Source organism: Mytilus californianus, unplaced genomic scaffold, assembly GCF_021869535.1.
Source record: "Mytilus californianus isolate M0D057914Y unplaced genomic scaffold, xbMytCali1.0.p SCAF_2, whole genome shotgun sequence".
NCBI lineage: Eukaryota > Metazoa > Mollusca > Bivalvia > Mytilida > Mytilidae > Mytilus > Mytilus californianus.
In genome coordinates, this window is record NW_026262668.1 from 56407417 (window position 1) to 56423738 (window position 16322).

General features: G+C 33.2%; 1 protein-coding gene across 3 annotated transcripts in view; it reads right to left on the bottom strand.

The window, feature by feature from the left end:
• LOC127730077 (large proline-rich protein BAG6-like) overlaps window positions 1-16322 on the bottom strand; it is a 55830-nt gene that overhangs the window by 31496 nt on the left and 8012 nt on the right. For all 3 annotated transcript variants that reach the window (XM_052238125.1, XM_052238126.1, XM_052238124.1), the window contains exons 2-8: window positions 9239-9310; window positions 8360-8401; window positions 5658-5733; window positions 5235-5425; window positions 4059-4130; window positions 3696-3836; window positions 1826-2238 (exon numbers count right to left, since the gene is read on the bottom strand). In XM_052238125.1, coding sequence (XP_052094085.1) covers window positions 1826-2238; window positions 3696-3836; window positions 4059-4130; window positions 5235-5425; window positions 5658-5733; window positions 8360-8401; window positions 9239-9301 — 998 coding nt within the window. In that variant the 5' untranslated portion in view covers window positions 9302-9310. The remainder of the gene's footprint in view (window positions 1-1825; window positions 2239-3695; window positions 3837-4058; window positions 4131-5234; window positions 5426-5657; window positions 5734-8359; window positions 8402-9238; window positions 9311-16322) is intronic.

The window sequence follows — 16322 nt, forward strand, 5'->3', positions numbered from 1 at the left end:
CAGTTCATCTGTTTGTGATGTTCATTTCTAAACAGCAACTAATCAAAAGGGGGAGGTATGGTAAGAGAATTTATTTGGTCCCTGAAATTGCAAAAAACAATATTATTTTCCACTCCTTTCATAATTATGTCTATTTTATTGATGAATGGATTGGATTATACAATCTGGACACTTTTGTCCAGCAATACAATTGAAATGTCCTTATGATGTCATAAACATGTAGAAATTGACACATTGACCTCAATTGCTATCATACACATAATTTCTACCAATTCAAATTTAACAGCTTTACCTAAGATATTTTACTGACATTAGCATCTTTTCGGGTAAGGTTGTAGCCATTATATCCAAATATCTATGACAAGATATCAAAATGAGGCTATTTGGCAGTTGTGGCAGTTTTGCATAAAAACAATCTGATTCAAATACAGATCCTATTTCCATGCTTTGCTTACATGGATCTGACAACACTTTGTTCTACTTTCTGTTCTGGTAATTATTATGACAGCCAATGAAATTTCAACCTCCAAATTTTTAGGATGTGCATCAATGCAAAATTCCAGAAATGTCTTTAAAACAGAGAGTATAAAGGAGAGTTGTCAGATACTTGTAAGTGAAGCATTGATACTGGATCAGTTTTTCAATGAGATTTGCATAAAAATGCAAAAAATTTGAAGCCTTTAACCAAATATGTAAGACATGATTTCAAATGTAGAAACTTACCGTAATCGGGCTTGTATAGTTCGCACTGGTACATAGTCCGCACCCCCTTCTCCCCACGAAATTTCAGGTAAAAAAACTTTGTGTAACTGTTAGAAAAGGTCTAATGAAACTTCGGTAATTTTAAATCGTGTGTGGTCGTTTGCGAAAAACCTATTTTCCATCACCAAACAGAAGCTGAAACTGCTTGTAAATGGTTCTAAAACACTTCACGCTGGTTAAAATAAGTCTTAATCACACAAAAAACAATTTAGAAACTTGTGTATGTTTAAACCGGAAGTTTGAAAAGCACGTGTAAAAGATGAAAAAACCCGGTGAGAGTCGAAATCCGTACATAATAGATATCACTATAATACGACTTTGAAAGTAAAACAGTTCCCTCCTTATGTAAAACAGTGTTTAATATATCTATCACATTAATGTTTGAAGGGTCTTAAGCTAATACAAAACATATTTGTCAATAGGAAACACTAAAACGGAATGAATAATAACCAATTACGTTTTGTAGTTTACACATGGTAAGCTGGTTTACGGTTGTCTTTTTTTTACTTTTTTTGTAAGATTTCATTCAAGTAGATACCAGTTTATACTTAGCAATGCATTGAAAAGAAATGAGAATTTTGTAATGAAGCATTTAATTTTTAAATTTATCAGTATTAATTTGATATTGAATAAAAATAACTTATTAATATGGATGGGTAAAATTATTGGTTTGAAAAATGATAAAAGCGCCCTCTACAATGTCAATAACAAACATGGCGGAACATAAACAAACCACATCGCGAAATCTAAATTTTCTCTTATTTCTTGCTTATTGTACTATATAGTCCGCACCCCTGCTGTCAGGGTCAATTTTGGAGAATAAAACCGCGGACTATACAAGCCTTTTAACGGTATATCTGAAAAACCAATGTCTTTTGAACATCTGAGGGAACCTAATAGTGACCTCATCATAACTTCTCCTTTACCTTTAATTCTAAATTACAGTTTACTATCATATTGAATCACATTTCCCCATATACAACACCTTTGTTTTACGAGGTGTTTAAAACTGCCTCAATGATAAAATAGATAAGTATGAAAGGCTGAAAAAATTTTTACTCACATTAAACCAGGTGGATGAGGTTGACCTTGACCTTGACCTCCTGTTGCTTGACTACCACTAGATGAAGGTGTCTCTGTTGTCGTTGTCCCAGTTTCTTGTGATGTCTGACTTCCATCTTCAGTCCGACTATTGCTTGTTTCTGCAGCAGTCTGTGATGGAGTACTTGCCTCGGTTTCCATATCCTCTGAATCTCTTTCCCTATCATTGTCTGTTTGTGGGGTAGTTGTGTTTGGTCTTTCTGATTCAGATTCTTCCATTGTGGCTGATCTTTCTGATTCAGATTCTGCCATTGTGGCTGATCTTTCTGATTCAGATTCTTCCATTGTGGCTGATCTTTCTGATTCAGAGCCTTCCATTGTGGCTGATCTTTCTGTGTTAGATCCTTCACTACCACCAGAAGCTTGTCCTATGTTCTATTAGTGGTGAAAATGTAAAGAAAAACTTTGATGATTAATATTATTCTACTATCAATTCAAACATATCATTAGTAAACAAATATATATACAATAATGAAATTATTATTTCACAACTATCCAGACAAAAATATGTTTACTCCTCTAAACATCAGGTTTTTATGGTAGTTTGTATTTATAGATTATCGTTGATCATCTCAACGAGATTGATATTCTCGCTTGAGCAGGTACAGCGAAAGCGAGAAAAGCAATCGAGTTGAGATGACCAATGATAATCTGTTTATGGCTATTTTACCTATGACGACGTTGTCAATTTCATGTCAATTTTATTAGCAACGGCACATGCCCCCTTAGTTTCTAGCTATAATTTTCATATCACTGGACTCCGCTGAGAAAGGAAATTATCAGTCAGTAAGATCAAAGGAAATTTTCGTAAAATAGCGATAATTTCTAATCTTTAGTTTTCAGCCTTGTTTGTTCAAATCATTATGTATTTAAATTGCATGCTAGTCTCCATCTCTCTGGGCTTTTATTGGTTTTGTGTTGTAACATGGTATTATGACATTTTAATTTTCATTGTTATACAGTTACTTAGTCTAACTAATATATAAAATAACAAATTCTAAACCCCCCAAAAAATTAAATCTTTCAATAGTTTGTATTGTTGCATGTTTGAAACCCTTGAATTATAATTCAAACCATGCATGACACAATGGACGATTTACAATTCATGAAAAATACTATTTTTAAAATAGCATACACAAATGAATGAACTATAAAAAAATTATTAAACTAAAATTCTGACCTATATCAAGACTATCATTTCCATTCAAAACCTTTAATTATCAATCCTCAAATTATTTCTATTTTTAAATGAAATTTTCTGTTTCTAATTTTTCAATTATTAATTATAAGAGTAATTTTAAACCACAGAGGAATAACTAAAAAGTAGCTGTCCTGAATGCTATACAGCAGGTCATTGTAAAATATAGGATCTATAGGTCAATTCCATACAGGCACAATATTTTCATTATGTTCGTTGTTTGGATTTATAAGAACAAGTAACGTAAAAGAAACTTGGATCGATGTATAAGGATTCACATCGTCATTTTACATATCTAAGATGTGCCCTTTGGCATTTATGTTGCTTAGACTTACAAGTATCGTTATGGGTATAAAGAACAATAAAGAAATGTTTTGGTAAAGTTTAAGTTTAACAAATAATAATATTCAACTAAGTTACAAAGTTTTAGATTATACTAAACAGAATTAACTGAAAAATAAAATTTTCCTTTTACATGTTGCTCATGATAAACAGCCTGATCAATATATATATAAGCTCCATATGCAGATGGATAGAGCTAATTATTAATCTATATTATTCGAATTTTTATGTCAATAGACCTGCTCTTTTTATTAATTACAAAACTAAAATAGTACTAATTAAAAATATAGACCTCAAGTCTGGTTATCTGTTCTCTGGCCATCTGTAACATACGTCTGGCATTATTGATGCGGAGTTGTGACTCGCTCTCCACTCTTGCTGGACCTCCTACTTGACCCAGATGTATGTGGACATCTACTGAAGAACCATCATTCTGTAATTATATAGAAAACACAAGTATATTAAACATAGGCATTAACATTTGACATTTCTTATCAATGGACAAGATTTTAAACTGCTCAGATTCACAATTTTTACTGAAAAAAAGGTTTCTAAAAAAAAACCATAGGCTTCAATTATTTTACATACTTTTAAAAAATTAGATATGATTGATTTCAGTTCATATTTTGATTCAAATGATATTATAAATACTCACAGAAGCTCTTGTTGATACCCTGGCATTCCTGCCCATATCGCCCATGTTCTGAACAGCATTCTGAACAATTTGCTAAAATTATAAATTTTGCACATTTATTTCAATAACCATTTTTACTTGGACAATAAAATATATCTTTAAAAGTTCACATGATAGTGAACATGTGTACTTAGTTTCAAGTTGATATGATCTCAATTTCATGGTCAACTACCTAAACCCAAAACTTAAACCTGATACAGATCAGACTATCAAACTGACAGATATGGCTTAAACCTGATACAGATCAGACTATCAAACTGACAGATATGGCTTAAACCTGATACAGATCAGACTATCAAACTGACAGATATGGCTTAAACCTGATACAGATCAGACTATCAAACTGACAGATATGGCTTAAACCTGATACAGATCAGACTATCAAACTGACAGATATGGCTTAAACCTGATACAGATCAGACTATCAAACTGACAGATACGGCTTAAACCTGATACAGATCAGACTATCAAACTGACAGATACGGCTTAAACCTGATACAGATCAGACTATCAAACTGACAGATACGGCTTAAACCTGATACAGATCAGACTATCAAACTGACAGATACGGCTTAAACCTGATACAGATCAGACTATCAAACTGACAGATACGGCTTAAACCTGATACAGATCAGACTATCAAACTGACAGATACGGCTTAAACCTGATACAGATCAGACTATCAAACTGACAGATACGGTATGAGTTTTACTCATTGAAGGTTCATATTGTGCTAACTTTTACCAAATTTGGTTAATGGTGGAGAGTTGTCTCATTGACAACCATACCACATCTTAATTGTTTTACACAGACCAGAAAATATAATGGCTCTGTACTATTGAGGTGGGGTGTTAAAATTTTAATTCTCCGAAAATTTCTAAATTGTTATTTTAGTAATAAAATGATTTTCTTGTGTTTTAATGAATAGAAGATATATTTTTGGTTTTAGGGCAATTGTTGTTCCATATTTCTTTTGCCTTTATCCGTTCTTATAAATACTTGGTTTTCAAATATTCTGTTCTGAGAGTTTCTGATGAAAGTAAATCCAGAAAAGCCCTTCAGATGCAAGAAATTTGTAACGTGTTGTTTTCAAATTTTTTCGAAAGATGACTGTATTTACTAATGAAAAAGACTTACCTGTACTTGATTAGGGTCAATAATGTCTGATGGTATTGTGAATGAACCAACAACATAGCTATTGACATCACCTCTGGGTGGACCTGGGGTAGGGCCAGGTGATGGTGTACTTGTTGATGTGCCACTTGCTCCAGATTGCCTTGCACTAGGCGGTGGCTTCTGAACAACATGTATAACTTTTCCATGAACATCTACAAAAAAAATCAGTTTTGAACAAATGTTTAACCATATTTGGAAATTAATGTGTTCATTTCTTAATCATTAAGTAGACTGAAATACTACATTCATAAATATGACTTAGATAAATTTCTATCTGAAATATGCATAATTTCTGAATCCACAGTACATATATATAGTATATTCATTGCATTCAAGTTAACTTGAACACAGTAATAAAACATTTCTTTATATACAATGTCTTACCATAATCTTTTAACAGTTTTTCATCCTGCAAAACACGTCCTTGGAAGATTAGTCTCTGCGTTTCTGCATCAATATTCTGAAATATACATTTATAAGAAATAAGAAGATGTGGTACGAGTTTCAATGAGACATGTACAACTCTCCATCCAAGTCACAATGTGTAAAAAGTAAACAATTATAGGTCAAAAAACGGCCTTCAACAGCAAGCTATAAAGGGCCCCAAAATGACTAGTGTAAAACAATTCAAACAGGAAAACCAACAGTTTAATCTATATAAAAAACGAGAAACGAGAACCACTTAAGAACCACATCAACAAACAACAACCACTGAAACAGGTTCCTAACCATGGGTAATTGATATCTGAATCAATAACAATTAAATTGTCATTGTTAGCAATTTAAAGGAACATTATTTGAATTTCAATTTAATGCAGCCCTTCGATAACCTCTATTTATATAACTGATTACTGAAAATTTCAAAAAAGTTTGGTTCACTAAAACAATATGGTCCACTAAAACATTAACTTTATGGTATCTGAGTTCATTATTTTGTAAACATAAAAAGATGTAATATTACCATAAAGACTCCATCAACAATCCATTCATTTTCACTTAATACTAAATTTCATTCTTCCAAAGCAAGGTGTTCCTCCACTCCACAACAATCTCTCATCTTGTCTCAAAGTTCATTTTCAGTATGCCTTTTTAAACTGGCCAGTAAAATTCATTACCAAACTAAGCAGAGGACATGTATACTATAGCTCTATATAATTTCTGGCTAAATTTGTGTAATATAAGAACTGTGAGTTACAGTTGTCCCGGCAATACATATATATATAAATATCTAGATCTGAAGGTATACAGAACTGGACAGTCTTGATTGTGACCACATCCCTAACATTTCCTGCATGTACATTTGTAAAAACAATTGGGCCATAACGACTTTCCCTTACAGACCAGTAAAGAATATTGAAAACAAGTCTCAATAAAATGCTCCGCTGGGCGCAGCTTGATACGACCACAGAGGTCGAACCCTGAACAGTTGGGGCAAGTATGGACACAACATTCAAGATTGATACAGCTCTGAATTTGGATTGTGATTAAATACATGAAATATTTGACACAGCATAGGTTTCTGACACAGAATGAATGTGGTCTAAGAACTTAAAAAAAATTAATTTACCTATTCAAACCATATCCTTATTATTTGTTTTTATATATAAATCAGAAATAACCAATTTAAAATGGAAAATTTTAAAGAAAAAAAAAAAAAAAAAAAAAGGGGAAAAAAATCCCCCCTCTCCCAAATTTTTTGAACCCCCTTATGATTCATCACCCCCAAACTCAATCCCAGCCTTCCCTTTGTGGTATGGTACCTTGCAGTACAATTTCAGAGAGATCCATACACTTACACACAAGTTATTGTCCTGAATTAGAAAAATGCTTGTTTTTGCCCCTTTTTGGTCCCTAATCCCTAAAATTTTGAGACAATTACCCCCAAATTCAATCCCAGCCTTCCCTTTGTGGTATGGTACCTTGCAGTACAATTTCAGAGAGATCCATACACTTGAACACAAGTTATTGTCTGGAAACTAGAAAAATGCTTATTTTTGGCCCCTTTTTGTCCCCTTATTCCTAAACGTTTTGGGCAATTACCCCCAAACTCAATTCCAGCTTTCCCTTTGTGATATCGAACCTTGTAGTACAATTTCAGAAAGATCCATACACTTACACACAAGTTATTGTCATGAAACTAGAAAAATGCTTGTTTTTTGCCCCTTTTTTTGCCCCTAATTCCTAAAATTTTGAGGCAATTACCCCCAAAATCAATCCCAACATTCCCTTTGTGATATGGAACCTTGTAGTACAATGTCAGAGCGATCCATACTCTAACACACAAGTTATGTCTGGAAGTTACAAAAATGCTTATTTTTGGCCCCTAATTCCTTAACTGTTGGTACCATAACCCCCAAAATCAATCCCAACCTTCCTTTTGTGGTATTGAACCTTATGGTAAAACTTCATAGAGATCCATTCACTTAAACTAAAGTTAGAGTGTGAAAACCAATGTGTCTTCGGACGACGACGACGCCAACATCATACCAATATACGACAGCAAAATTTGTTTGTGGTCGTATAAAAATATGTTCAGGACCTATGGGACCAATTTTTGTTAGAGACTGGCATAACAGCAAATAGCTATTATGATTGATTGATTGATTGATTGATACTTGTTTAAAGCCACTTTCAGCACTATTCACTATTTCATGACTGTCAGTTTTATTGGTGGAGGAGACCAGATAGAATCACTGACCTTCAGTATGAAAACTGACAATTCTAGTCAATTAAGAAATGAGTCGAATGCACCTGCAGAGAGTGGGATTAGAACACACTCTCAATGTTGACAGGCTTGTTAGCTATCATGACCCTTTACCGTCATCCTAAAGTAATGAACAAATAACATATACAACATGAAGTGAATACTGTAAACCAACTTATTTTCGCGGATACTTTATTTCGCGTTTAACCCTTTCTAGTCCACTTAGCGGCTATTTAATTTCGCGATTTTCTAATTTACTTGATGTAGTTTAATAAGGAAAGATCCAAGTTTTACATATTCGCAACTATTTATTTTCACGTTATTTTTCTACTCGCGAAAGTCGCGAAAATAAGTTGGTTTACAGTAAGCTATAATATCTTACTATTGATCCTGCTATCTTTTCTTTAAACTGTTTAACTGTTGTCTGAAGATAAAATAGGAAAAATGTATTTACAAGTACAATTGGTACAGTATACAGTGTAAATCTGAAGAAAAAAAATCTGAATAATATTACAGATTACATTCATGAAGTTCAATGCAAAAAACAAAACAATGAATAGGCAGAAAGGTATGTATTAAAACGTTTCACAATAAATATAGTTAAATTTACTTTAAGCATGATAAGTTTTTGCAAATAACATAAGATCACTACCACAAAATAACATATTTTTACTAAACCGTGAAGAAACCTAACACATTTATTGAACAAGAAAATCTGTCTTTAAGGCTCACAAAAAATGTACAACAGCCCATTAGGTTTACTATCAATTGTCCATTAGGTTTCTACACTAAATATTCATTAATGATTTCCCATTAGCAAATGATTAGGTTTCTAAACCATATTAAATATCTAAGATAAAGATGCAATATGTTAAACTATGATTAACATTTCTTTTTATCTTTTATTATTATATCCTAATTCTGATATAGCGTTTGTATGTCAAAAATCAAATTTGAGAGTTTCTGTCATTTCAGTGGGCACAAATTTGGCTGCTACTTAAATGACTGCTTTAACATAAAATGCTTGTTGAACCTAATTGAAAAAAAAGTATGCAATGACTTGCATAATTTAATCAGTATACAAAATTTGACTTTATAAATTTATCTGTTTTCACTTTCTGACTTTTGCAAAAATGTCAAAAAGAAGAAAGTATAAACCTCTCTTTTGAAAAAATAGGGAACAGTCTGACATTTTTCAAAATTTTGAAAAACTTTGGAGTTTGAAATCTGCAGGTTTCAATCACTCTTTAATAGAACATACATTTTCTGGTACACAAAAACTTCTGTTTTGTCCATCAAGTGTTTTAACTGTAACATCCATCATTTTCAATTCCTAAAATAAAAATTAAAGAATTAAGTCAAAGCATTCAAATCAAATAAGAATACACATGTTGTTTTTCAAAGCATACCCCACTAGTAATTTAAAGTATTTGTAAACAGGAAGTAGGTGTGTGACAGATGAAAAAAATGGCCAAATGTTAAATTGTGTCACTCAACATGCTCAATGATTACTGTAATATTAGTTCATTCAACATACATGTATTGAAAAATTCAAAGTATAGGCATTGCCACAAACAGGAAACATGTATCTGAATAAGCATTGCAACTCATCACTGTCAAAAATGGTGTCATTATATAAGTTCAGTTGTACCTGAGGAAAGTGTGGTGGAAATATTTGTTGGAAGAACAGACAGCGAGACAGACAAAGTAAATGCAGTAAAGCCCAACTCTAGTGATATATATTAACATATCAAACATATAAAGATGATGATGGATGATGGATGGCTGCTTAAGGTCCAGAGGCAAATTAATATGCATAATCAAGACGAGAACATGTTAATGTAATATGAATATTTCCCCTGCTTTGTACTAGACCGACACACTGAGCCGGTTTTTAACGTGCTAGTTCACAAGGTAACAGTCCGGAGGAAGACATGTCACCTTACCCGGACACATTATTCTGACTCTGAGCCGACCAGTCTTTGCTCTTACTCCTAATGCTGCGGAGAAGCAGCAAATCCCAATTTTTAAGTCTTTGGTTTGACCCGGCCAGGATTCAAACCCACAACCTCCGGCACTCGAGATAAATATGTTACCATAAGACCACTGAGCGGTCAAAGTTATAAAATATACCAAAAAATACCAAAATGATTAGACTATAAAAGTATTAACAATAAGGAGCTTAATGTTTTTTTCAGGGTCCAATATTAGCTGGGAACCATTTGCCAAAGATCCATTCAAATTAAGATTGGTTACTTGTTACTTTGAGGTGCTATATTCTGCTCCACTTCTAACTATTATCAGAATGCATATGTGTAGCAATTATTATTTGATGAAAACCACACTAAAGAATTTTATATATGTAGGACTTGGAGGTGTGATGGGGACGCTGAAGTGCGATGGTCACACTGAAGTGCGATGGTCTACGCCAAAGTGTGATGGTCCGTTCGCTGATGTGCGATGGTCTATTTGATGCATGATGGCTAGTTTAAAATCTACAGATGTGCAATTGTTATGAGATGTACATGCAGATTTTTATAATAGATAGACTATCTATTAAAAAAATCTGCATGTACATCTCTTAACATAGTACATGTACATATGTATATAAATTTACATTCATTATTGTCTATGACTGTCCTTAACAATATTTTATTTAGTTGCATACTAAATGAGAGATCGTCCTCTTTGATTTTCTGCATGTGGACAGTTCTGCGTTAACATTTTATCTTTACTTTGTTCCTCTCATAGGTTCCACGTTTACCGTAATATAATACGGAGAGTCTGTCTGTGGATCCATTTGTATTTAGAGAATGCCACGCTCCATCGTACATAAAAGGAACCTTTTGTAGATTTAAAAAAAGGCTGCAGAAGGTAAACTTTCCCCTATCCACCAATCCTCCCGGTTTCTCGTAGTTATTAAAAGTTTATAAGCCCTTATTTACTTAATAAAATGCTCCGCTGGGGCGCAGCTTGATACGACCGCAGAGGTCAAACCCTGAACAGTTGGGGCAAGTATGGACACAACATTCAAGCTTGATACAGCACTGAATTTGGATTGTAATTAAATATTTGACACAGCATAGGTTTCTGACACAGAATGAAAGTGGTCTAAGAACTTATAATTTTTTAATTTACCTATTCATACATGTGATGGACTGTGAAACTCAGATCAGGAGATTGGGAAATTTTGGTCAGGAGATTAGGACTCAGATCAGGAGGTTTTTAATCGACATAAATTTTGTCGTAAATGTAACCGTTTGCTGTAAAAATGGTCTTTTAAAGTGTGTTTTCTTCAACTTTCCATCCAATTTATTATGTTTATAGTACCCTTGTACTTATAAAGTTTCTCCATCTTTATATTTTACATGTTCAATCTAACATTTTTTTTTTTCAGTATGTTCTTTAAATTTTTTACTTCATATTCTATAAAACATTTATTGCAACCAGAACATTTGTTTAACTATCTGCAAATAGCTTTTGTTTGCATACTCAGAAAATCATTCTAACTGTAAAACAAGGGTCATAGTTATTATATAAATTTCAATTTAAGCCTTGAAAGGAAGTATAGAATCCTCAAATAATTTTCAAATTATTATTTTTTTATTTGTCCTAAGACATTTAAAATCATTTATTTACCATCCTTTTATGATTATTTGTTCAATTTATATTTTATTTATATTCTTTTAAAAGTTTTCATTATTAAAAGGAAAGTAACTTAAAACAGGATAAATCAAGGGAAGTAACCCAATAAATACACAGTTTTTGTTACACAACGGCAGTTAGCCTGAGGTAAAAAATCATTGATTACCAGTATGTTTGACACCCAAGCTGACAAGTGAAGCCATATAATTATGCATGTTAATTGATTTACAGGTAAAATATAACTTCAGGTAATGTGAGTTACACCAGATGCCTGAGATGATATGTTGGGCAGAAATTTTTCATTCATGAAAAATTTCATACACGGGATTATAATTTTCCTCTTCAACCGGAGGTCGGGAGGAGACTCCTGAAAACAGGATTATTGTACTCCTGTCGGGAGGTTCACATGTATGCTATTCAAACCATATCATTATTATTTGCTTTTATATATAAATCAGAAATAACCAATTTAAAATGGAAAATTTTAAAGAAAAAAAAGGAAAAAAAAATCCCCCCCCCCAAATTTTTTGAACCCCCTTATGATTCATCGCCCCCACACTCAATCCCAGCTTTCCCTTTGTGGTATGGTACCTTGCAGTACAATTTTAGAGAGATCCATTCACTTGAACACAAGTTATTGTCTGGAAACTAGAAAAATGCTTGTTTTTTTGTCCCTTTTTGGCCCCTAAATCCTAAACGTTTAGGGCAATTACCCCCAAACTCCAACCCAGCTTTCCCTTTGTGATATGGAACCTTGCAGTACAATTTCATAAAGATCCATACACTTACAAACAAGTTATTGTCCTGAAACTAGAAAAATGCGTTTTTTGCCCCTTTTTGGCCCCTAATTCCCAAAATTTGGAGGAAATTACCCCCAAAAATCAATCCCAGTATTCCCTTTGTGATATGGAACCTTGTGATACAATGTCAGAGAGATCCATACACTTACAAACAAGTTATTGTCATGAAACTAGAAAAATGCTTGTTTTTTGCCCCTTTTTGGCCCCTAATTCCTAAAATTTGGAGGCAATTACCCCCAAAATCAATCCCAGCATTCCCTTTGTGATATGGAACCTTGTGGTACAATGTCAGAGAGATCCATATACTTACACACAAGTTATGTCTGGAAGTTACAAAAATGCTTATTTTTGGCCCCTTTTTGGCCCCTAATTCCTTAACTGTTAGTACCATAACCCCCAAAATCAATCCCCACCTTCCTTTTGTGGTATTGAACCTTATGGTAAAATTTCATTGAGATCCATTCACTTAAACTAAAGTTAGAGTGCGAAAACTAATGTGTATTCGGACGACGACGCCGGACGACGACGACGACGACGACGACGACGACGCCAACGTCATACCAATATACGACCACAAAAATTTTTTTGCGGTCGTATAAAAACCTGGAAAACTTCTTCTAACATACAAATTGACTTCTACATCAACATGAAAAGCATTAAAAATTTAGTTTGTGTAGACCATCGCACTTCAGCGTAGCTATCAACAATATAGCGTCACAATGCCACCATCGCACTTCATCGTGATCGAAAATGCACTTCAGTGTCAAACCATCGCACCTCAGCGTGACCATCGCTGTTCGGAGTACCATCGCGGGTCAGAGTCCTACATATGTAGGACTCAGAGATGCGATGGGGACACTGAAGTGCGATGGTCTATATATAAAACGTGCGATGGCTAGTTTAAAATTTACAGATGTCCAATTATTATGAGAGTTTGAATTTTTTATAATTTAGTATATAAATATCATAAGTTCAATATTTTTCTCCAGTTGCAGTAAAAAACATCGATGATCTATCTTATTTACAGCAGCGTATAGATTTTTCGTTTATTTTGTCTGACTAATCAAGAAGTATTTGCATCTAAAACAACTACCACATTTTTTCAGTCATTGTAATGGGTACTGGTTTTAAAGGAAAATAGCTTCTGCATGTAGCATCAATTTCTGAACAATTGTATGAATGACTGTTTTTTTAAAGCTATTTACAAAGTATAATGTTCTCTATTCTGTAATCACAACATCCAGACCATCAGCTTATTATATAAGTATAAGTAAATTTACTCTCAGGATTTCACCCCATGTTCAGCCGTTAGTTTTCTCGTATGAATTGTTTTACATTGTCATTTCGGGTCCTTTTATAGCTGACTGTGAGATATGAGCTTTGCTCATTGTTGAAGGCCGTACAGTGACCTATAGTTGTTAATTTCTGTGTCATTTGGTCTCTTTTGTAGAGTTGTCTCATTGGCAATCATACCACGTCTTCTTTTTTATATTTGCCGACAGAAATGAAAGTGTTAAAACCACGCCCCATGTGAGTGTCAACAAACATAACGACAGGCAATCAGACTCTGTTCCCCAAAACTTGAATACTTTTACAAGCTACCAGTCATGTAAGAATTTATAACTGTTTCCTTTTATAAAAAATAAAATGCTCATCTGGGGCGCAGCTTGATATGACCGCAGAGGTCGAACCCTGAACAGTTGGGGCAAGTATGGACACAACATTCAAGCTTGATACAGCACTGAATTTGGATTGTAATTAAATATTTGACACAGCATAGGTTTCTCACACAGAATGAAAGTAGTCTAAGAACTTAAAATTTTTTAATTTACCTATTCAAACCATATCATTATTATTTGCTTTTATATATAAATCAGAAATAACCAATTTAAAATGGAAAATTTTAAAGAAAAAAAAGGAAAAAAAAATCCCCCCCCCCAAATTTTTTGAAACCCCCTTATGATTCATCACCCCCAAACTCAATCCCAGCCTTCCCTTTGTGGTATGGTACCTTGCAGTACAATTTCAGAGAGATCCATACACTTGAACACAAATTATTGTCTGGAAACTAGAAAAATGCTTGGGTTTTTTGCACCTTTTTGGCCCCAAATTCCTAAAAGTTTAGGGCAATTACCCCCAAACTCAAACCAAGCTTTCCCTTTGTGATATGGAACCTTGCAGTACAATGTCATAAAGATTCATACACTTACACACAAGTTATTGTCCTGAAACTAGAAAAATGCTTGTTTTTTTGCCCCTTTATGGCCCCTAATTCCTAACATTTTGAGACAATTACCCCCAAAAACAATCCCAGCCTTCCCTTTGTGGTATGGTACCTTGCAGTACAATTTCAGAGAGATCCATACACTTGAACACAAGTTATTGTCTGGAAACTAGAAAAATGCTTATTTTTGGCCCCTTATTCCTAAACGTTTTGGGCAAGTACCCCCAAACTCAATTCCAGCTTTCCCTTTGTGATATGGAACCTTGTAGTACAATTTCATAAATATCCATACACTTACACACAAGTTATTGTCATGAAACTAGAAAAATGCTTGTTTTTTGCCCCCTAATTCCTAAAATTTGGAGGCAATTACCCCCAAAATCAATCCCAGCATTCAAACCCTCAATCAGCATCATTTAACAGTAATATCTAAAAATGGAAATTACATAATAAAGGTATTAAAATAGAAAATGACATCATAGTCATGGCTAAAAATAAACAAAATCCTTAATCCACAACATTTTACAGTAATATCTAAAAATAAAATTCCTTTGTAACCATAAAAGCCCATTTAAATACATCATGACAGATATTAAAATAGAAAATGACATCATAGTCATGGCTAAACATAGCAAAAACCTTAATCAGCATCATTTAACAGTAATATCTAAAAATAAAAATTTCTTTGCAACCATAAAAGTAAAATAGAAAATGACATCATAATCATAGCTAAAAATAAACAAAAATTTTTTTCATTACCAAATTTTAAATGGAGTTTATTAAACTAAAACAATAAATTTGCAACCATAAAACCCCATTTAAACACATCATAAAAGTATTAAATAATTCAACTACATCATAAGGCTATAAAAATAGAAAATGACTTCATAGTCAAGGCTAAAGGTAAACAAAAAACCTTCATCAGCAAAATTTTATATTGGCAAATTTCCAATGATGTTTATTATACTAAAATTGTTGGCAAATTTCCAATGCATTTATTAACAATAAAGTTATTGGCAAATTTCCAATTTACATAATTTAAAAGCAGTGTAAGTGAGATATTTAAATGAGTTTGAATTACCAACCTTACACTGCTTTTAAATAATGTTTTGTACTTATTTGTCTATTAACCTGGAAACCCTTGTTTTTTCACCTTTTTTTCCCTTATTATTTAAAGGTTTGAGCCATAACCCTACCCCAAAGCCAATTCTTAAATTCCAATGTAACCTAAATTTACAATATACATAACTTCAATTTAAGTTTTTGATAAAATCAAACCACATCATTATTATTTGCTTTTATATCTAAATCAGAAATAATTAACCAACTTTAAGTGGAAAATTTTCACACATCACGCCCCCCCAAACTCAATCCCAGCCTTCAGTTTGTGGTATGGTACCTTGCAGTACAATTTCACAGAGATCCAATTACTTAAACACAATTAATTGTTGGAAACTAAAAAAAAATGCTTATTTTTAACCCCTTTTTTAGCCCCTTATTCCTAAACATTTGAGCAATTATCCCCCAAACTCAATTCCAACTTTCTTTTTGTGATCAGAATTAACCAACTTAAAATGGAAAATTTTAAAGAAAAAAAAAAGGAAAAAAAATCCCCCCCCCCCAAATTTTTTGACCCACTTCCCTTTGTGGTATGGTACCTTTAAGTACAATTTCAG